Source organism: Myotis yumanensis, unplaced genomic scaffold, assembly GCF_028538775.1.
Source record: "Myotis yumanensis isolate MYYU_CA2020_CCGP unplaced genomic scaffold, mMyoYum1.0.hap1 SCAF_1, whole genome shotgun sequence".
In the NCBI taxonomy this organism is placed as follows: Eukaryota; Metazoa; Chordata; class Mammalia; order Chiroptera; family Vespertilionidae; genus Myotis; species Myotis yumanensis.
Genome location: NW_027223752.1, coordinates 35639671 through 35661977, shown reverse-complemented (window position 1 = coordinate 35661977; position 22307 = coordinate 35639671). Strand labels below are relative to the sequence as shown.

At 37.2% G+C, this 22307-nt stretch overlaps 1 protein-coding gene across 15 annotated transcripts in view; it reads left to right on the top strand.

Annotated features, from left to right (window-relative positions):
• Positions 1 to 22307, top strand: part of GPHN (gephyrin) — a 452278-nt gene that overhangs the window by 212785 nt on the left and 217186 nt on the right. For all 15 annotated transcript variants that reach the window (XM_070418066.1, XM_070418183.1, XM_070418108.1 and 12 more), the window contains one exon: positions 21493 to 21587. In XM_070418066.1, the coding sequence (XP_070274167.1) occupies positions 21493 to 21587 (95 nt within the window). The remainder of the gene's footprint in view (positions 1 to 21492; positions 21588 to 22307) is intronic.

Below are 22307 nucleotides of genomic sequence, written 5' to 3'. Positions count from 1 at the left end.
GTGTTCAGTCAATGGTTGTGAACCTGAAGAAGAGTGGAAAGGGTGCTGAATTGGAAGCCTTTATGTGACCTGGGCAGGTCTAAACTCTGTCTGGGTCTATTTCCCCATCTGTGATATCCCGAGTTGATGCCCACAGAGGAGTGAGAGGTGCTGGGGACAGCCCCTGCGGTGGCTGCCCTGCCCAGCGCTCTGTGCTGCAGACCCTCGGGCTGTCCCAGGACCGCTGTGCCTTCGTATTTGCCACAGAGCTCCTCTGCTTTCCTGCCTTTGTGCAGAGAACTTCCTCCCGCCAGCCCCTGGAGCAAACACACAGCGGGAACAATTGGAAAATCCAGATTGGCCTGGCCTCATTTCCCGCCACCCCTGGCTCCTTCCCTTGACCAGGACCAGAGAAGCAACCAGGAGACTTCCCCAGAGAAAACCCATCAGACCAAGGGGCCCAAGCACCTCCTGGGGACTGGTACACGTGTCAGGCTAGGCTTTCCTCTCCCCTCGCAGCCCTGACAGGTGACCTCGGCCACATAGGCTCCAAGCAGGTGCCGTGTGTATGTGTGTGTGTGTGTGTGTGTGTGTGTCCGCTGGGGGCCTGCCCCCAGCTGCGTCTGAGGCTTGGAGCAAGGCGCCCCTCTGTGTTGATCTCTCAGGCTCCAGGCTGTGCCTGCATGTTGTTCTCTCAGGCTCAGGGCCGTGCCCAGCCCCTCCTCCTGAGCTGGTTGTGACCATTACAGAGTCTTGACCTCATTTGCATATTACTGCTATATTATATATATATTTATTAACTGCACTGTGCTGGGACCTGGGAACACATGGACAGAAAGTTATGATCTTAGCATTCTGGGAAGTTACATTATAGGTAGTAAATAGAAAGAATCTATATAATAAAAGCCTAAATGACTGTTATGGTGGAACGACCAGAACGACCGGTTGCTATGATGTGCACTGACCACTACAGGGCAGATGCTCAATGCAGGAACTGCCCCCTGATGGTCAGTGTGCTCCCACAGGGGCAGGGCCACTCAGTCAGAAGCCAGGCTCATGGCTGGTGAGCACAGCTGCCACGGCGGGAGCCTCTCCCAACTCCACGGCAGCACTACCAAATGGTGGCAGCAGGCACAGTGGGCCAGGATGATCGTGAGCGGCACAGCGCCCAACCCCGTTTCAGGCTCCTCCCTGGCCGCCTGCAGCTTGGTGCACTGCTACACCCCCTGAGGGGTCCCAGACTGCAAGAGGGATGTCCGACTGCTAGCTTAGGCCCGATCCCAGTGCTGTTCTCTGTACAAGGCAATCAGTCTGAATAACTCAGTGACTCAGGGAAGCATAGGGAACTCAGGGTGAGTCTGCCTCTGCTCTTGACTCACCTACTCGATGGTGTTCACTGGACAGACTGTGGTGACCCAGCCTGTGCACATGCAGCTAGCTGCCGAAGCTCAAGCAACAGGTTGTGCAGCAGCACAAGGCCATCCAGCCACAAGCCGGCAGTGGGACATCCCCCGAGGGGTCCTGAACTGCGAGAGGGTGCAGGCCAGGCTGAGGGAACCCCTCCCCCCCAGACATGAACTTTGCGTACCGGGCCTCTAGTCTATATACCAGTATATAAAAGCCTAAACGACCTTTTGACTATTCAACCAGTAGCTATGATGCGCACTGACCACCAGGGGGCAGACACTCAAAGCCCATGCATGGAAACATGGAACAGACTGATGCATCTCAGAGGGGAGGGGGAAGCGGGGTGGGAGGAAGAGATTAACCAAGATCTTAAATGCATACTAGAGGCCGGATGCACGAATTCGTGCACCAGTGGGGTTCCTAGGCCTGGCCTGTGGGGATCGGGCGGAAACCGGCAGTTTGACATCCCCTGAGAGGTCCTGGATTGCGAGAGGGCGCAAGCCAGGCAGAGAGACCCCACTGGTACACAAGTTCGTGCACCAGGCCTCTAGTTAGATAAATAAAATATGACATGCTCATGAATATAGTAGTGTTGTGTGTGTGATAGAAGCAAGATATAAAGTTTGCCTGAGGGAATTAGAAAAAATTTCAAAGAAGTGATACTGGAACTGTTTTTGTTGTTATTGTTATTTGTATTATTTATCTTTCACTTAAATTTACAAAAAACACACTAACAGTATAGTGATAACTTAATGGATTTTCAAAAAAAGAACATATACTCATGTAAACAGCGCCTTCCAAATCAAGACACCAGAATGTTAAGAGCATCCCAGAAGACTCTCTTGTGCTCCCTTTCAGTTACAGCCCAACTGTCAAAAGTAACTACTCTTCTGACTTTTAGTATTATAGGTTATTTATTTTTTTACTAAACTTTATATAAATGAAACCATATAGTATGTAATCTTTTGTGTCTGGATTCTCTTGCTCAATATTATGTTTTGTAAAATCAATTAATATCGTTATATGTAGTAGTTCATTCTCATTATCATCAGTAATCCATTGTAGAAATAAGCCAATATTTATTAATCTACTGTGAAGAATTTATCAATTCTATAAAGGCACAATGGCTGAAATCTTAACTCTTCCAGTAGATCAGTAGGGCTGCAGACTGGATTTGGAGATGGAAGTGGCAAGAGAGAACCTAGAAATGTAGATAGGGTCAAATTATGGAGACTCTCTGTGTCATATAAAAGGCAATTGGATTTTCCTGTGGAAAGAAATTAAGATTTTTTTTTGAAAGATGATAAATAGCAGTGAATTTAATAATTTTTGAAATTCAGAAAGACCACTTTGGCAGCAGAGTAGAGAATGGGTTGAATGAGCATAAACTTAGTTATAACACTAGTCAGGAGATTATTGGACTATTCAAACAAAAGATGTTGAGAACCTAAATGCAGGCAAGATTAGAGATGGATAGATGGCTCTCTCAGGATAGAATTTATAGCACTTTTTTACTAACTGGGTATGAAGATTGCAGAGGATAGTTTTCAGAGCCAGCTTTCAAAAACGTGTGTGTATTACTGAAATACAAAATCTGAGCAATGAAAAATAAAATAGAATTCTACTAAGTAATTAAAATTGAATTCAAAATAATGTCCAAATTTATCTTTGGTGTTCAAACTTGTAGAAGAATAGATATCATTAGTTGAAAATGAATAAATTGATGGAAATCTTTATGTATAATCTGTAGGAAGATTGGTAACAGTCTAGACTCAATAATGGCATTGGCCTTTTTTTGTTTTAATTTAAAACTTCATCTTCCTTTTTTTGGTTTCAGATTTCACGAGTTTTACTTTTCACAAAATTTATACACTTAGTCATGAATAAAGTTGTTTTTAGCTCAGGAAGAAAAAATGAAACACAGTGTGTGTGTCTCTGTATGTGTATGTGTATGTTAAAAGCAAGAGTGGGGAGAGGGAAGGAAGTAAGGACTTAAAATATTGCATCTGTATGAATAAGAAGGAAATTTTCTGGAGGAAATTAATTGAGTTCCAGTTGTTATTTCTAGATGGGACAATTACTGTATTTGAATTGGTTTGTGTATGCATTCCTTAAGAGAATAAAGCCAGTGAGTCAGAAAATTCCCCAGTAGCATAACTTCAAAGATGTATTGATTGCTACCTAAGATAGTGGCAAAGCTAGTTGCCTATTTGTGACCTAGAGAATGAGTACAGTTAGCTTTTGGTAACATAGCACTGCCTATCAATGTTTTGGAAGATGAAGAACTTTAGCATATTTTTTAAAAAGTTGTAAACCCTTTTTTTTATAGACATTATTCACCTAGGAAATCCAAAAGAATCAACTGAAAAAGTATTAGAATCCAGAAAAGTTTTTAATGGTGGCTAAATACAAGAGTATTTTCTTTTTTAAATAACTACAGAATAGTATTACTTAAATTAGGAACAACCCTCTAGAAAATATAATGGAAAAATGTCTTCTTTGCAATAGGAAAAAAAAAGGAAACTTTATAATGCCTAAGAATAAACTTAAGAATTTTGCCAGCTTTGAATAAACAAAACTTTATTAAAGGACATACAATAACATTTGAATGTTTAGGAAGTCATGCCATGTTCTTAGATGCAAATATTTCTGTGAAATTGTCGATTTTCCTTAAATTGATTGATAAATCTGGTATAATTCCCAATTGATTTTGGGGAGAGTATACAAAGTCGAATCTAAATGTCATTTTAAAAGAACAAATGTAAGAAAATATCTAGTAATTTTTTTTAAGTTAAACAATGAGAGGGCTTTATCCAGTCAGATGTAAAAACATAATATAAGGCACCATAATTAAACATTTGGCACATTACATGAAAACAAACTTAGAGATAAATCCAACCAAATGATGTTTTATTCATCTCCATATGTATAAAATTGAAATTTAATACATAATAAATGTGACATTTCCAGACATTGGAGGAAAGAAGGATTATTCAGTAAAAGGTATTCAGAAAATTGGATATCCATTTTGGTCGAGAAGATTGATCATGCAAAAAAATTAAACTATACATGGACTAAACATTTAACATAAAAAACTATAAGTTTATGATTTTTAAATTAATAGGTTATGCTTATGATCTCTAGGTAAGAGAAACCTTTCTAGTTGAGACATGAAACTCAGAAAATATAATAAAAATACTTACAGAACCTCCTATATAAGCAATTTCAAACCTCTTCATGGAAATATCAGCTAAGCAAAAATTATTACAAATGTCAAACTTAAAAATTAATATTTGCAATAGATTTAACTGCCAACAGATTAATATTTTCAATATATAAAGTTTTCTTATAATTCGATAGGAAGAACAGTATAGAAAGTAGGCAAAGGATATAAACAGACAATTTGCAAGTGAAAAGTTGTAAGTTGCTTTTAAATATGTACTTGTTATAATTGGTAATAAATGTACCTTTAAAAATATTCTGTTGTTTTGTACACACCAATTAAATAACTTTAAAATTGAGATTGCCTGGAATTGGCAAGGTTTGTGTGAAAAGCACATTATTGTTTAGAAGATAAATTGGTACCATCTCTCTGTAGGGCAGTCTGCAATGTGTCAAAAATGTCAGTGTAATGATATAAAAGACATCCATTTCATAAGGGAATAAAGCAGTTTACAGAGGTATGGTCTAAAATAATCATTGATTTGGTACTTTGAAAAACCTTCCCACTATAGAAAAACTTAACCCAGTAAAAGGACAGATCCTCTGAGGCATACCCTGTAAAATGACAGGCACTGTCAATATTTACATTTACATTCTCCCCCAAAATACCATGAGTTGGAAGTCAGAGCAGCAGGGAGCATTAGCCATGACTATAGGAAGCCAAGACTTGGGAGAGACAGAAGGTGCCCTGGGATAGATGACTAGCAGCACTGCTGGTGAGACACTTATCCTTGGATAAGCAGCAGTGTATAAAGTTCATCCTGGGATTCCCTGAGACTGAGAACCTGTTGGAGGCTGAAGTGGAAACTGTCAGTGAAACAGAAATAATTTTTCTCCAAAGGACATTTTCCCCAGTTTAATTCAGCAGTATTCTCAACAGATTAAGATCAAGTAATGAATGTACTACTAAAACTCACCAATCACAAGTCAGCAAAGCAAAACCATTATTCAGTAGATGGACTGAAAAACATGACAACTGCTAGAACTGTCAAATACAAAAGTATAGGACATCTAAGAATTAGGTGACTGTTGTCATTTATTGTTCATACTGGGGAACTTTTGTTTAGGACAAATGCTAAACCAGACAGGTTTACCAGACACAACAGAAACACATCAAACTGTCCCTGGCAAGCCAGGATATATGTTTAACCTACCTATGGTGAAATGTCCAAAAGAACAAAGAGAGACTAACAAAAATAAAGACATAAGAGATCATCATTTATGAATGAGCAATTTTGGGAGGGATGGGATTCTTAGAAATAAGAAAATGCAAGTCTAAAAAATCGATGAACAGACAAAACAGCAGATTAGACCAGCAGAAGAGAGAATTCGCACACTGAAATATCTATCTGAGGAAATTACTATTTTTCCAATTCATATTGGAAAAATTACATAGAGAGATGATTTAATGGGAATATAAGAGAGACATAGGTATGGAGAATGAAATGAGAAATACCAAAGTACATTCATCATAGCCCCAAAAAGAAAGAATAAAGGCAATGATTTTTAAAGTAACCAAAGAAGGACAAATCACTTATATAGGAACTAGAAGCCCAGTGCACGGATTTGTTAATCTCTTTCCACCCTCCCTCCTCCCCACTTCCCTGTGAAATTCATCAGTCTGTTCCATGTTTCCATGCCTATGTGTTGAGCGTCTACCCCCTGGTGGTCAGTGCGTGTCATGGCTACTGGCCAGTCATCCAGTCGTCTGGTTGCTTAGGGTTTTATATATATAGATTTGATTTAGATACAGAAAGAATTAATTCCTAAGTGTGTTATATACTTTAAATCTAGTAATCATATTTGACTTTCTTAATTTACTAATATTTAAATAAAATAATTATGTTTCAAAAAGTGAATTAAATATCTAAGATTGTATTATTTTCTCTTCCTAATGTATTCAATACTTTAAATTTTCTAATGCTACCTACTTTCTCACTTTAATGTTTTGGAGACCAATTTTTTAAATCTTCCATCACAGAATAAAAATAGCATATTTTTAATATAAAAATAATATATTAAAATTTTTATTCTTACATAATTTGGCCTCTCACTTATAATAATTTTACTGTTCCACTTAGTTGAAAAACTTTGGAAAATCTTGAGCACAATCCATAGAACAATCTTAATATGTCAGGATTCAAACTCACTCATTTTTGAGCCTCATGTCATAGTTATCCATAGTTTAATCAAAAACAGTGCCCTTTTATCTTTAAAGATTTATGCTCAGAATATATCATATTAGACTCAAAATATATATATATTTTTTTATTTTTCGCTTAAAGTATTACAAAGGGTATTACATAAGTGTCCTTTTTTCCCCCCCACCCTTGACAAACCCCTACCCTCCCTTACCCCCCAGTGTCTTATGTCCATTAGTTATGCTTATATGCATGCATACAAGTCCTTCGGGTGATCTCTTACTCCCCTCCCTCCTGCCCCCCAACTCTCTCTGGCCTTCCCACTGCAGTTTGACAATCAGTTTGAGGCAGCTCTGCCTCTGTATCTATTATTGTTCAAAAGTTTGTAATGGTCTTTATTATCCATGAATGAGTGAGATCATGTGGTATTTTTCCTTCATTGACTGGCTTGTTTCACTTAGCATAATGCTCTCCAGTTCCATCCATGATGTTGCAAATGGTAGGAGTTCCTTCTTTTTAACAGCAGCATAGTATTCCATCGTGTAGATGTACCACAGTTTTCTAATCCATTCATCTACTGATGGGCACTTAGGCTGTTTCCAGATCTTAGCTATGGTGAATTGTGCTGCTATGAACATCTGGGTGCATATATCCTTTCTGATTGGTGTTTCTGGTTTCTTGGGATATATTCCTAGAAGTGGGATCACAGGGTCAAATGGGAGTTCCATTTCCAATTTTTTGAGGAACCTCCATACTGCCTTCCATAGTGGCTGCACCAGTCTGCATTCCCACCAGCAGTGCACAAGTGTTCCTTTTTCTCCACATCCTCTCCAGCACTTGTCGTTTGTTGATTTGTTGATGATGGCCATTCTGACAGGTGTGAGATGGTACCTCATTGTTGTTTTGATTTGCATCTCTCGGATGATTAGTGACTTTGAGCATGTTTTCATATGTCTCTTGGCTTTCTGAATGTCCTCTTTTGAAAGGTGTCTATTTAGATCCTTTGCCCATTTTTTGATTGGATTGTTTATCTTCTTTTTGTTAAGTTGTATGAGTTCCCTATAAATTTTGGAGATTAAGCCCTTATCAGATATGACGTTGGCAAATATGTTTTCCCACGAGGTGGGTTTTCTTGTTGTTTTGTTGATGGTTTCTTTTGCTGTGCAGAAGCTTTTTATTTTGATGTAGTCCCATTTGTTCATTTTCTCTTTAGTTTCAACTGCCCTAGGAGCTGTATCAGTGAAGAAATTGTTTTGGCATATGTCTGAGATTTTGTTGCCTTTGTATTCTTCTAGAATTTTTATGGTTTCCTGTCGTACATTTAAGTCCTTTATCCATTTTGAGTTTATTCTTGTGTATGGTGTAAGTTGGTGGTCTAGTTTCATTTTCTTGCATATGTCTGTCCAATTTTCCCAACACCATTTATTGAAGAGACTATCTTGGCTCCATTGTATGTTCATGCCTCCTTTGTCAAAAATTAATTGAGCATATTGGTTCGGGCTAATTTCTGGACTCTCTATTCTATTCCACTGATCTATATGTCTGTTCTTGTGCCAGTACCAGGCAGTTTTGAGAACAGTGGCTTTGTAATACAGCTTGATATCTGGCATTGAGATCCCACCTACTTTGTTCTTTCTCAGGATCGTTGCAGCTATTCGGGGTCTTTTTTTATTCCAGATGAATTTTTGGAGAGTTCGTTCTAGATCTTTGAAGAAGGCCATTGGTATTTTAATGGGAAGTGCGTTGAATGTATAGATTGCTTTGGGAAGTATGGACATTTTAATGATGTTGATTCTACCAATCCAAGAACATGGTATGTTCTTCCATCTGTTTATGTCTTCCTCTATCTCTTTTTTCAACGTCCTGTAGTTTTCTGAGTAGAGGTCTTTAACCTCTTTAGTTAAGTTTATTCCTAGGTATCTTAATTTTTTTGGTGCGATGGTAAATGGGATTGTTTTTCTGATCTCCCTTTCTGAAAGTTCACTATTGGTGTATAGAAATGCCTCAGATTTCTTGGGGTTAATTTTGTATCCTGCTACATTGCCAAATTCATGTATTAAGTCTAGTAGCTTTTTGATGGAGTCTCTAGGGTTTTGTATGTATAATATCATGTCATCTGCAAATAAGGACAGTTTTACTTCCTCTTTTCCAATTTGGATGCCTTTTATTTCTTCTTCTTGCCTAATTGCAATGGCTAATACTTCCAGTACTATGTTGAACAGGAGTGGTGAGAGTGGGCATCCCTGTCTTGTTCCTGTTCTTAGGGGAAATGGTGTTAGTTTTTGTCCATTGAGTATGATGTTGGCTGTGGGCCTGTCATATATGGCTTTTATTATGTTGAGGTATGATCCTTCTATTCCCACCTTTCTGAGAGTTTTTATCAAAAATGGGTGTTGGATTTTGTCGAATGCTTTTTCTGCATCAATTGATATGACCATGTGGTTTTTTTCTTTCAATTTGTTTATGTGATGTATCACATTTATTGATTTACGGATGTTGTACCATCCTTGCATCTCTGGGATAAATCCTACTTGGTCATGGTGTATGATCCTTCTGATGTACTGCTGGATCCGATTTGCTAAGATTTTGTTGAGGATTTTGGCATCTATGTTCATGAGGGATATTGGCCTGTAATTCTCTTTCATTGTGATGTCTTTACCTGGTTTTGGTATTAGGGTGATGCTGGCTTCATAGAATGAGCTTGGAAGCGTTCCTTCCTCTTGAATTTTTTGTAGTAGTCTGAGGAGGGTAGGTTTTAGTTCTTCCTTGAATGTTTGGTAGAACTCCCCTGTGAAGCCGTCTAGCCCTGGGCTTTTGTTTGCTGGAAGCTTTCTGATGACTGCTTCAATTTCTTCCATAGTTATTGGCCTATTGAGGTTTTTAGATTCTTCCTGATTGAGTTTTGGAATGTTGTATTTTTCTAGGAATTTGTCCATTTCCTCCAGGTTGTCTAGTTTGTTGGAGTAGAGTTGCCCGTAGTATTGTTTAACAATCATTTGTATTTCTGTGGGGTCTGTTGTTATTTCGCCTCTATCATTTCTGATTTGGTTTATTTGGGACCTCTCTCTTTGCTTCTTGGTGAGCCTGGCTAGGGGTTTGTCAATCTTGTTTATCCTTTCAAAGAACCAGCTCTTGGTTTCATTGATTTTCTGTATTGTTTTTTTGGTCTCTATTTCATTGATTTCTGCTCTAATCTTTATTATCTCCTTCCTTCTGCTCACTCTGGGGTTTTCTTGTTGCTCTCTAATTCTTTGAGTTGTAGAGTTAGATGATTGACTACCATTTTTTCTTGTTTTTTGAGATAGGCCTGTAGAGCTATAAACTTTCCTCTCAGGACTGCTTTCATTGTGTCCCAGAGGTTTTGGATTGTTGTGTTTTCATTGTCATTAGTGTCCAGGATGTTTTTAATTTCTTCTTTGATGTCATCGGTAACCCAATCAATATTTAATAACATGCTATTCAGCTTCCAAGTGTTTGAGTATTTTGGGTTGTTTTTATTGTAGTTTATTTCTAACATTATGCCATCGTGGTCTGCGAAGAAGCTTTTTATGATTTCAATCTTCTTGAATTTGTGGAGACTTTGCTTGTGACCCAATATGTGGTCTATTTTTGAATATGTCCCATGAGCACCTGAGAGGAATGTATATTCCGCAGCTGTGGGGTGAAGTGTTCTGAAGATGTCAATTAAGTCCATCTGATCTAGTGAGTCATTTAGGATTGCTGTTTCTTTGCTGAGTTTTTGTCTAGCGGATTTATCCAGTGATGTCAGTGGTGTATTAAAGTCCCTTACTATGATTGTATTGTTGTCGATCTCTCCCCTGATATCTTCCAGAAGTTTTCTTATGTATGTGGGTGCTCCTGCATTGGGTGCATATATGTTTACCAGGGTTATATCTTCTTGTTGTATTGATCCCTTTAGTATTATGAAGTGGCCTTCCTTATCTCTGGTTATGGCCTTCACTTTGAGATGTATTTTGTCAGATATAAGTATTGCTACCCCAGCTTTCTTTTCCTTTCCATTTGCGTGAAAGATATTTTTCCATCCCTTCACTTTCAGTCTGTGTGAGTCCCTTCTAATGAGGTGGGTCTCTTGTAGACAGCAGATGTATGGGTCATGTTTTTTTATCCATTCAGCCACTCGATGTCTTTGGTTGGAGCATTTAGTCCATTTACATTTAAAGTTATTATTGAGAGGTACTTGTTTGTAGCCATTTCTTTTTGTGTGTGTGTGTGGCTGTTTTCTTTCTGAGCTTGATATTTCTTCTTTTTACACCAGTCCCTTTAGCATTTCTTGCATGGCTGGCTTGGTGGTGATAAACTCCCTTAGCCCTTTTTTGTCTGTGAAGCTTCTTATTTCCCCTTCAATTTTGAATGATAGCCTTGCTGGATAGAGTATTCTTGGATTCAGTCCTTTGCTTTGCATCACTTTGTAGATTTCCGTCCATTCTTTTCTGGCCTGATGTGTTTCTGTTGAGAAATCATTTGATAATCTAATGGGAGATCCCTTGTATGTTACTTTCCGTCTCTCTCTTGCAGCCTGTAAGATTCTCTCTTTATCCTGAACATTTGCCATGGTAATTATGATGTGTCTTGGTGTGGGTCTTTTCGGGTTCACCTTGTTTGGGACTCTCTGGGCTTGTGTGACTTTTTTCTTCCCCACCTCAGGGAAGTTTTCTGATATTATTTCTTCGAATAGGTTTTCTAATCCATGTTCATCTTTCTGTTGTTCTGGCACCCCTATTATTCGTATGTTGTTTCGTTTCATGTTGTCCCAAAGCTCCCTTAGGCTCTCCTCCTGTCTTTTAATTTTTTTCTCCATTTGCCGTACAGTTTGAGTGTGTTTTGCTTCCTTGTCTTCTAATTCACTAATTCGGTCCTCCGCTTCTCCCAGTCTACTGTTGATACTTTCAATGGAGTTTTTTATTGAAGCTATGTCACTCTTCATTTCTTCTTGGGACTTACTTAAGTTGTTGATTTTTTCATCTGTTTCTTCTAGCTTCTTGCATAAGTAGTTGAGTTTTTCATCTGTTTCTTCTTGCTTCTTGAACATCTGGTGCATGTACTCTAGGAACCTTATTCTGAATTCTTTTTCCGTCATGTTGCATATCTCTGTCTCACTTAGCTGCTTTTCTGGCGAGTCCTCCTTTTCTTTCCTTTGGGGGTTTCTTTGCCTACCCATGTTTGATCTCGCTGACATATGTAGATGTTGAGATGTTCAGTGGCTGCTCCCTGGGTGGCAGGGGCTCCTTGGGTTGTGGTTGCTGCTCAGACGGTTGCGGTAGCAGCTGCTTTCCAGTTGGCAGCAGCTCCTCTGGTGGGTGTTGTTCACAGCTGTGTTGGCTCTTCTGGCTGGTGGGGGGAGGCTTCACGTACACCTGCTGTTCCACAGACAGAGGGTGTGGTGATCAGGAGGCTGTGGTGATCAGGAGGCTGCGGTGATCAGGGGGCTGCTGTTGCTTGGATCTGCGGTCTGAGAAACGCTCCTCTCTTACCAGCACTGCATGGTCTGGGAAACGCTCCTCTCTTATGGGCACTGCATGGTCTGATCAGTTCCTCAGGATGCCCCCTTTAGTCTCAGTTCTCCGCAATCACAAAATCCAAATCTCAAATCTCCTGGCGCCAGCAAACCCGCGGAACTCCTTACCCTGGTCAGGGTCTGTGTCTGTCCCAAGAGACGCGGCTGTCTGCCATGCGGTCTCCCTCCAACCCTCTGGGCTCAGGTCTGGCAAACTTTCCTGCCCAGATCCCTGGTTTTTAACCTTTCCAGGGGAGGTCTGCCCTTCCCGGCTGCAAACCGTCTCACCAGCTGAGTAAATTTGCCAGTTCGGGGTGGGTGTTATTAGTTTCAGCTGCTTACTCCGTTTGCTCCGGGACAAGACCTGGGACGCGTCTGCCTATATCGCCGCCATCTTGCTTCCTCATTAGACTCAAAATATATTGTTCTGAGGTAGCACCTGAGTAATTGTGAGATTACTTTTCTATTATGATGAGCCATAACATTAGGCATTTGTTTTATATAAGCTTTACTGCTTTTAACAGACTAATATTTTGGATTTCTTATTTTTTTTTTTAGAAACAAAGGTGATTTTTTTATTAGAAAGAAAAAAAAGCCTTATTTTAATATAACACCACTGTTTGTGAGAATGTACATCAAACCGGTCTTAGAAAAACAAAAAACATCTTAGAAAAACAAAAAACAAAAAATATCATAACCAGATATTATTTAAATATTGTACAACTTTGAAAACAAAAAACCGGTGACAGAAAATTTGAAATATTACATCTTTGAGGAGCCTGCAACCAGGCCACCTGGAAATAAACATACAGCTCCCACCGCCACCACACACAAATATGTACATGTTGTAGAAGCAAAGGCTTAGGAAACACATTGGAAGAGAAGGGTGGACACAGCCATATGTGTATTTAATTGCTATTTATTTAGCTTTCTGACTGCCTCTGTGATGACACAAGAACAGTTTTATAAATAACTTTAAGAATAGAACTACATTTGCCTTGATTTATTTAGGCCAGATTTATTTTGAGATACTGAAAATTAATAGCCATATATTTTTTTTCTGATTCCATCCTTTTGAAACAGTACTGTTTCTCTCTGATGTTTTCTTGTCATTGCTGCTGGCAATCAGACAGGTCAAGAAGATTAAGGAAAATATTCCTTATATAGACCATCATTTTGTAATATAAAAAGGTTTACAAAACAGAATTTGCGGAAGCTAAGATATATGAAAATTATTCAGAGAAAATTACAAAATGTCTGATAGTTTCTAGTCAATCTACATTAATAAAAGAAGAAGAACTTTTGGAAACTAGGATGTGACATAATCTAGTGGTGTCATCCCCTCCGCCCCCCACATCCCCACCTATTTTTTTGTTATCTCTTCTTTCCCTAGAAGCAAATTTTGTTAGTATAAAACTTTGCCCTTCCTATTACAGTGTTGAACAAAAGGGCAGTTTCCATTTGCTCCACTCAATGTTCCTGCTTTGGGTACCTCCTGATCTTAGATACTTGATTTTTATTCTGTGAAGACAGGACCTGAGTTAACACTGTTCATAATTATCTTAATATAAAATAATATTGCTTGGTTATCAAATCTTAGGTTTGTTTTATAAACCTGAATTGTTAAATATCCTTTATTGGGTATTCTTGTGAATTTGGTTTGGTTCTTGCATATCTTGAGCCATACTTAAGGGTACAATTTCTAGAACAGATCATATCATTCAGCTAAAATGAACATTAAGGTAGCATCGAAAGAGAAAATGTTATAAATGAGCAGTCTTAGGCATGCATGTGTATGTTTATTTATGTTAGTAGGGATGTTTATTTCCACCCATTTTGACTAGGTAATGGGCAGCCAACTTCTTCCTCCTCAGTCCCACCAGCTACCCTAATAAAGTCAACTCTTCAGTTGCCTATAGCCCCAGCCTGAGGAACTCAATTCCAGTCCTAGAACATGTGTACGTGTGTGCACACACATACACACATACATTAACCTTAGTTTTATGAAGTGCAATTTGTTGTTGTTGTTGCTCAAGGATGGACTCTATTTTGACTTCTTTTAAATCTCAAACTTGAAGATGACATAGACTTTTTTTGGATAGTGACCTACCTTACTCTGAGCACCGTCGTCTGGAGGTTCTGAAAGAGTCTGGGATCCTCAGATCTTAAATTACAAATCTTGATTCTAAGATATCAGCCCAAAATTCCATGCGTAAAAATATGTGTGTGTATATATGTGTGATAATTAATTAAATTAATTTTTAGATAAAGAAGGAAAACAATGTGAAAAATAACCAGGTAAAGAAAAATGTTTTGAATCTAAGGAGTATTTATCACTGTATACTCAAGTTAGTTATTTCGAAGAGGTTGGGATCTAAATGTTAGCAAAGGGGATGAGATTTCTCATAGGTAAAGTAACTGTGATGTAGTATTATTATAGAAAGACATATTCTCAGTAACCCAACAATTTGTTTTTAGTCTAACATTGAAATAAATCCTTTTGTTGAATCAGATAAATTGCTTGGCTTGTTTTAGAGGCCATGTTATATAAGAAATACTTACCTTTGAACATCAGAACCTTAGAACACTGATATGTTAACTCAGTGATGCTTATGGGAACTGAGGTGAACTGGAGAAACAGCAGACTTAACTCAGCATCTCCTGCTAACTTCAGCGTGTTCACTGAATGGAATAGAAGATGAAATTGGCTACAGTACTTAACTTTTTACTCTTTTTTTCTTGCTTTCTCTCTATAATTATACAGTCTCCCTTGATCTTTTATCATAACCAGATATTATTTAAATATTGTACAACTTTGAAAAACAAAATAAAATATATCCATTTTTGAAAAGCTTTCTACTTCCTCCAGGAGTGGAAGAAGATGTAAATATTTAAGAAGCCTAAAACATTATCAACCAGATCATATCTTCCAAGTAAAACTGGGATAACTACCATTATCCTGGGTAGCATCTTCACCTTCTTGTTGCAGTTTGTCTAACTGCTTTAGTCAAACTGTTGTGAGACAGTGATGTGTTATGATTGTTTGAAAGGTGTTTGCAACTAATATAAAATTACAAAATCTACAAATGAACGTTTAATTAATTAAATTTAATTTAAAGCTGCCCTTATAATAATGTGTCTCATTTCATTATGCTCTGTTTCTTAAATGAGAGGAGAAAGACGATTTATATCTGGTATTCCTTGAGCATACTTAGGAATTAGTCATACATGTAAATTTTATATATCATGTCTTTGTAGTCCTGAGGAAACCTCTGGCCCTGCCAGGGTCTGCCTCTCCTCCCATCCTGGCCTTCCTTTCCCGTAAGTTCATGTTTTGTGTTGGGTCCAGCTTTTTCCCTTCCCACGTGTGTGGAAGCCATGCTGGCCCTTGTCCCTCCTCAGGTGTTGAGTGTGCTGTGTGGTGATGCCCGGAGGCTGCCAGTGGAGCGCGGGCCTCGTCATGGACTTGTCCCAGCCCCTGGCCTGGGCAGTGGGAGCCTGCAGGTGGCCATGTGCTGCTGCCACCTTCACTCCTGGCTCCCGCAGGCGGCCGCCCAGTGCCCGACCTCCTGACTCAGGATGGCTATGGCTTTGGAGTCCCTAAACTTACTGCTTCATCCATTTGGGGAAATACGTAGGGAAAGACTGCTTCCCCAGCCAGGCTGAGAGGGACAGAGGATCTATTTTTAATAAATGACATCTAGAAAACTGAAAAAAAAAATAGCTTCTCTGTAGCATAGTATACTTAAAGGGGCAGGCTCTGAACTGTTAGTTTATTATAACCTCTTTTTAAAGTGTAAAATAGCCAAAACCGGTTTGGCTCAGTGGATAGAGCATCACCCTGCGGACTGAAAGGTCCCAGGTTCGATTCCGGTCAAGGGCATGTACCTTGGTTGTGGGCACATCCCCAGTAGGAGATGTGCAGGAGGCAGCTGATCGATGTTTCTAACTCTCTATCCCTCTCCCTTCCTCTCTGTAAAAAATCAATAAAATACATCTTTTAAAAAAAGTGTAAAATAAAATTAATGTGTTTGCCCTTTAATGAATAGAATAAGGAAAATTTAATTGGATGGCATTATACTGCTTATTTTTACCAAATTTATCTCCTCATTAGGTCTACATTTTGCTCTTATGAAATATCCTAACATTTATTTCAGTCTACTTTACAAAGTTGAATATTATAAGGTGATCATGAAGATTAGATCAAGTAGTACACCTTATCATGAATCAACCTCATTACGTCTATTCGCAGTGTGTTTTTCAAAGTGTGGTCCTCTGACCATCATCACAAGCATAACCTGTTATAAATGCAAATTTTGAGACTCCAGTCAGACATTCTGAGTCAAGGTCTCAGCAATCAGTGTTGTTCAAGGCCTCTTGAAGATTCTGATGCACACTACTGTTAGAGAACTACTCCTCTAACCAGATCCTACCTTGATAGCTTTACATTATTAGTAGCCGTTAAATGGTGTTTCAAAGATATTCTTTGTTACTTAAGAACAAAGAGCAGAGAGCACTGTAGTAATTGTTAGGAGGATATTTTATTAAACCTACATAGTTGAGTAACAAGCATGTAAATATTAATACAAATTATGGTTTGTTAATAAATATCTATAAAGTAAGTAAAAGTGATTTTTCACAATCACCAGGAATATAAGAAATTTCTACCCATTGACATGTAGCTGCTATGTGTCCTGTACTTATTTAAATGTGATTGCTTTTTAGCAATAACATTTTTTAAGGTCATTTTCTTTTCTGTGAAGTTAAAAATGGAACTCAATTTCATTGACAGGTTCCCTGCCTATAGAATTATTGTTTATGACACTCTTTTTTTGGAACTTGACCAGTCTTTGAAGCATCTTTCTGACTTAAATGTTATCTTCAAAGTGTCAAGGGTAAAAAAATAAGATCACAGTAAGCAATTTTCCATAGGAGATTGAATTTTTATAGTTTAGAAAGTATTTAGAAGTTAAAGATAAAATGTCTTATTTACAGGGAATAGCTAAATCTAATTAAACATCATTATTTTAGACACTACTAGTTCAGAAAAGTTTATATCTGAGGTAGAAATATAAATTTCTACTATTGCTCAAGGAAAAAAAAATTTAGCAATCAAATAAGTATGAGAAAGTAGAAACATTAAGCTAATTAAGAAAAATGGTTTTAAAGTTGTAATGGCATCTTTTCCATTGATTATGAACAATCTATTAATAATGAATGATATCTATTAGTACTTGGACAATAAAGGCACATATAATCTTCATTATCTATAGCATACTAGTATATATGATTGAAAGGATAAAGCTACATTGTTAAAACTATGCTGCCGTTTGGATTTTTAAATAATTTAGATCACTTTTTCCTGTTTTATTCTCTTGCTCTTTTCCTTCTAATTGTGCCTTCACCAGCTCTTGCCCCCCTATACTTCTTCCAATTTCCACTTCATTTGACCTCTTGTTCTCTTTAGATTCCACTATTTCAGTGTTCTGCTTCCTGCTCCCCACTTGTCAACATTCTAAGATTTAGGTTCTTGCTCTCCATTCTCTTTTCCTTCACTTTTGGTTCTCAACCACTGTTTCTAGGTTTGGTTTCTGGTTTTTTGTATTATTCCTGTTCTCTAACTGGTGAGATCAAAACTGCAAGGATGTAAGGCGAATTGGAAGGTAGAAGCATAGAGAGAATTGACATGTATTGACTACTCTGTGATAGGTGATTTACTTATATCATTTACATCTCATAAGATGTAGATATGTTTTACTATTATATCCATTTATTCATAAGTACACTAAAGCTCAGAAAAGTTAAACATTTTGTTGTAATGCACAGAACAATTAAGTGATAAAGCCAAGTTTCAAAGTATATTGGTTCATTTACTCATTAATTCTTTTATTCAACAAAAATTTATTGAATACACATAGTATATGTTGGATATTGTGCTAGGTGCTGCAATATATCCAGCCCTTATTCTCATCTACCTTAAATATGTAGTGGCATTGTCTGATCTCTCAGATGGTGATTTTACTGCTATACCAAACAGCTTAAGAGGAGAAAGAGCCCTAGCCAGTTTGGCTTGGTGGATAGAGCGTCAGCCTGCAGACTGAAGGGTCCCAGGTTCAATTCCGGTCAAGGGCATGTACCTTGGTTGCGGGCACATCCCCAGTAGGGGGTGTGCACGAGGCAGCTGATCAATGTTTCTCTCTCATCGATGTTTCTAACTCTCTATCTCTCTCCCTTCCTCCCTGTAAAAAATCAATAAAGTATATTTTTAAAAAAGAGGAAAAAGAAAAAGGAAATAGAAGGTTCTGATGGTTCATAGAAAAGATGTATTTGACATAGATGTAAGAAAGACCATATTTGTGCATTACTTAGGGATACTCTATTGAAAAGTTGGTTTTTGTCTAGTCCTAGAGAGAGTCTGACAATCTCCCCATCACTACTGTGAACAACGGTGCCTTTTAGTGACATCACCACAGTATATAATTTCCTTTTCTGTTCTGTTCTAAAATATACAAAAATTGTGTCTATAAGCCCAAATTCTCTAAAACAGCGGTTCTCAACCTGTGGGTGGCGACCACTTTGGGGGTCGAACGACCCTTTCACCGGGGTCGCCTAAGACCATCGCAAAACACATATATAATTACATATTGTTTTGTGATTAATCACTATGCTTTAATTATGTTCAATTTGTAACAATGAAATTGGGGGTCACCACAACATGAGGAACTGTATTAAATGGTCGCGGCAATAGGAAGGTTGAGAACCACTGCTCTAAAAAGTCTTCAGAAAGAACTGTCCTCCCTAAATTATGTTTGGAAAAAGATGAAGACCTTTGTATAAAAAATTCATTAATCTATCCATCCATCATCCATATATTTATTAATACACTAAAAATAATTAAGATGGTTTATCCAAACACATAGAACATAACTTTAACAAGATAAATGTGAAAAAATAGGGCAAGGAACAATAAGATGCAATTCGGTTGTGTTCAGGAAGCATACTAAAACAGTATCCACAAATTTTCCTCTTTTCTAAAGGATAACTTAATTCACAAGCATCATAATTTAAAAACAAACTAGTAGCACAGAAAAAGACCCATTCTTAGTTGTGACACTTAAGAGGAAATTTCTCTATAGATTCTCTTAAATAGGATCACAATGCAATGTAGTGAATAGTGGCCTCAGATACTTTGTGATGTAAGTATGAGTCGCACTGAGCCATTTCATTGGCTTCAATTGCATGCCACAAAAGCAAAGTCCAGTAAAACGATTCTTTGAAAAGTGAAATGAGGCAATCAAGGTAAACCACTGTGATCTGACCAAATTCAATTGCATATTTTAAGAGTATGTAGAAAATTTAATGAATTGCGTATTTTTTAGGTAATTCTCAAATATAATTTGCCAACTGAGTTTTTTATGTACCAGGTAACAGTGAGTTTACACAAACTCTTATAAGTTTGTTTTCATTAATGCAACATCAATGCATAGAATACAATCTAGTACATAGGTGTTTAATAACTAATGTGGAGATGGATAAGTGCTGTGCTTTAAAGTATTTGTTTAAATGAAAGACTTCTCTCAGCTACATGTTGATATTTTCCCTTATCTTTAAATAAACTATGCTACTGTACTTTGGAATACATCCTTTTAACATGGAAATAGTGTTTCTTCTCAAGAGACCTCAAAATCATACCAGACAGATTGAATTTGGAAAATAAAAGATAGATTCTGATAATGCTAGCTTGACAATTTTTAGCTATACATTTAAATGAAAGTAATTAACTTCTAAATTTAGGAATTTAAGAATTTCCTTTCTCCTATCTGTTGATCCTCTATTTTTAAAGCACAATTTATTGAAAAATATTTTGGTATATTAGTTTCTTTTAAATGTCTGCCATAATAAAGTATTGAATTATGCTGGGATTCAGTAGACCAGTAGATTACATCAATTCTAGTCATCCTTTATTCTGTATAGTTATAAGGGGTTAACTAACAATTAATCTTAAAAGTTGACTGATATCTCTAACACATACTCGATACATATTAACTGCTTTGCCCAGTCCTCATTCTACATTTTTCCCAGAGCTACAATCTAAGAATATCTCTCTACTTCTAATGAAATATTGAAATATAAACCTTTGTCCATAATTTACTTTTTATTTCATTTGCATTTTTCTTATTTATTGGAATACTTTGTTTTGCAAATTTCACTTTTGTACTGCCCCCAAGTATTGTAAGCTATATTTATAAAAACAGAGGATTAGGAATTAATTAAATCATATATTTCACACTCAAGTTTTAACCTAAGTCATATCTTTACCATCACAGAATAATACATACCTAATTTGATTTACCTTTAGAAAAGAAATATTCCTGTCTCCTTCATTAGCTTATTCCAGGTTTAAACACACTTGTCTTAAAAATGTTCTATCTTAAAACTTGTTATATAAATAAAGCCTATCACTTTTATTATTTTTAAAGTAGATGGTAATTCATATTGAAGATATGGAACCTAGAGGGTTTTTTTCTACCCAATACATGGGAAAAGTTGACTGATGACTTCTTGAGTTCCTTTTAATTATATCATAAAAGTATAGAGCTAGGAGAGATACAAAATGATCGCAGGGTTTCAGGGAGGGACTAATTATTTTAAGAGTGATAGACAAAAATAAATTTACCCAAATGTCTTACCCTTAGAAATCTATTGAGCCCTTATAGCAATCTGGGACTTTCTTTTAAAATTTAGGTCAGGGGTCCTCAAACTACAGCCCGCGGGCCACATGCGACCCGCCGAAAACATTTATCCGGCCCACCGGGTGTTTTTGCCGCCACTGCCTGTTGCTTAGCAGCCGACTAGTTTGTTTTTTAAACTATAGTCCGGCCCTCCAACGGTCTGAGGGACAGTGAACTGGCCCCCTGTTTAAAAAGTTTGAGGACCCCTGATTTAGGTTATTAGGCGAGATGAGACTTTTATCAAATACTTCAGAATTGTAAGATATAAGAAAGGTCTGCTAATGTAAAAGTTCCCTGTATGTCCTGGTCCTCGGCTTTTATTCAGTGGTCCCAAAGAACTGAGTCTTGCTGCCTTAAAAAAAAAAAAGTCTGAAGAACTACAAAGTGTGGTTGAGGAAAAGTATGGTTTATACTTACATTGAAGTTAATTTTACTACTCTGCATTCCTTCTTTTTGGCTAGTTTCACTCAGTCTGCTATTTAATCTTTAATTACAGGCCACAAAAGAAGTAATAGAACGGGAAGCACCAGGGATGGCCCTGGCAATGCTGATGGGATCACTTAATGTTACACCTCTGGGCATGCTCTCTAGGTAAGAAAGTCACCAAAATGTTGCAAATAAAATTAATTCCATACTATTAATCACTACAATAGACTGATAAACCCAAGAAACTTGAGTTATAACAATTAAGTTAGCCCCATATGTTCCCAAGAATTAAAAGTCTTAGTTTCCTGTCCAGTCAAATGTTGGACATTAGTTTCTTTCAAGATTTTTCTTTTGCATATTATATTTAAAGTTGCAGAAAGTACTATATTACTGCTAAAAGTTGTCAGTCCTAACACAGAAAAGAGTCCAGTTTATTAAGATGTAAAACTGTTCTTTTTGTGATTATCTGCAATCATTAATTAATATTCATTAATTGCATTCAAATACTAATTTGATAAAACTAAACAGTAGAATTTCTAAAATTAAGTTGTTCTCACAAGTTACTAACTTTTATTCCAGTTTGTAATTAGATATATTGATATCTGGTCATGAAAAAAAGCTCAATTAATAGTACATTATTATTTTATTAAATTAGTGTATTTAAAACTATACTTTTGTTGACATAGATGTTGACATCCATCTCAATCTAATGCAGTGATGGCGAACCTATGACACCTCTGACACGCGAACTCATTTTTTTGGTTGATTTTTCTTTGTTAAATGGCATTTAAATATATAAAATAAATATCAAAAATATAAGTCTTTGTTTTACTATGGTTGCAAATATCAAAAAATTTCTATATGTGACACGGCACCAGAGTTAAG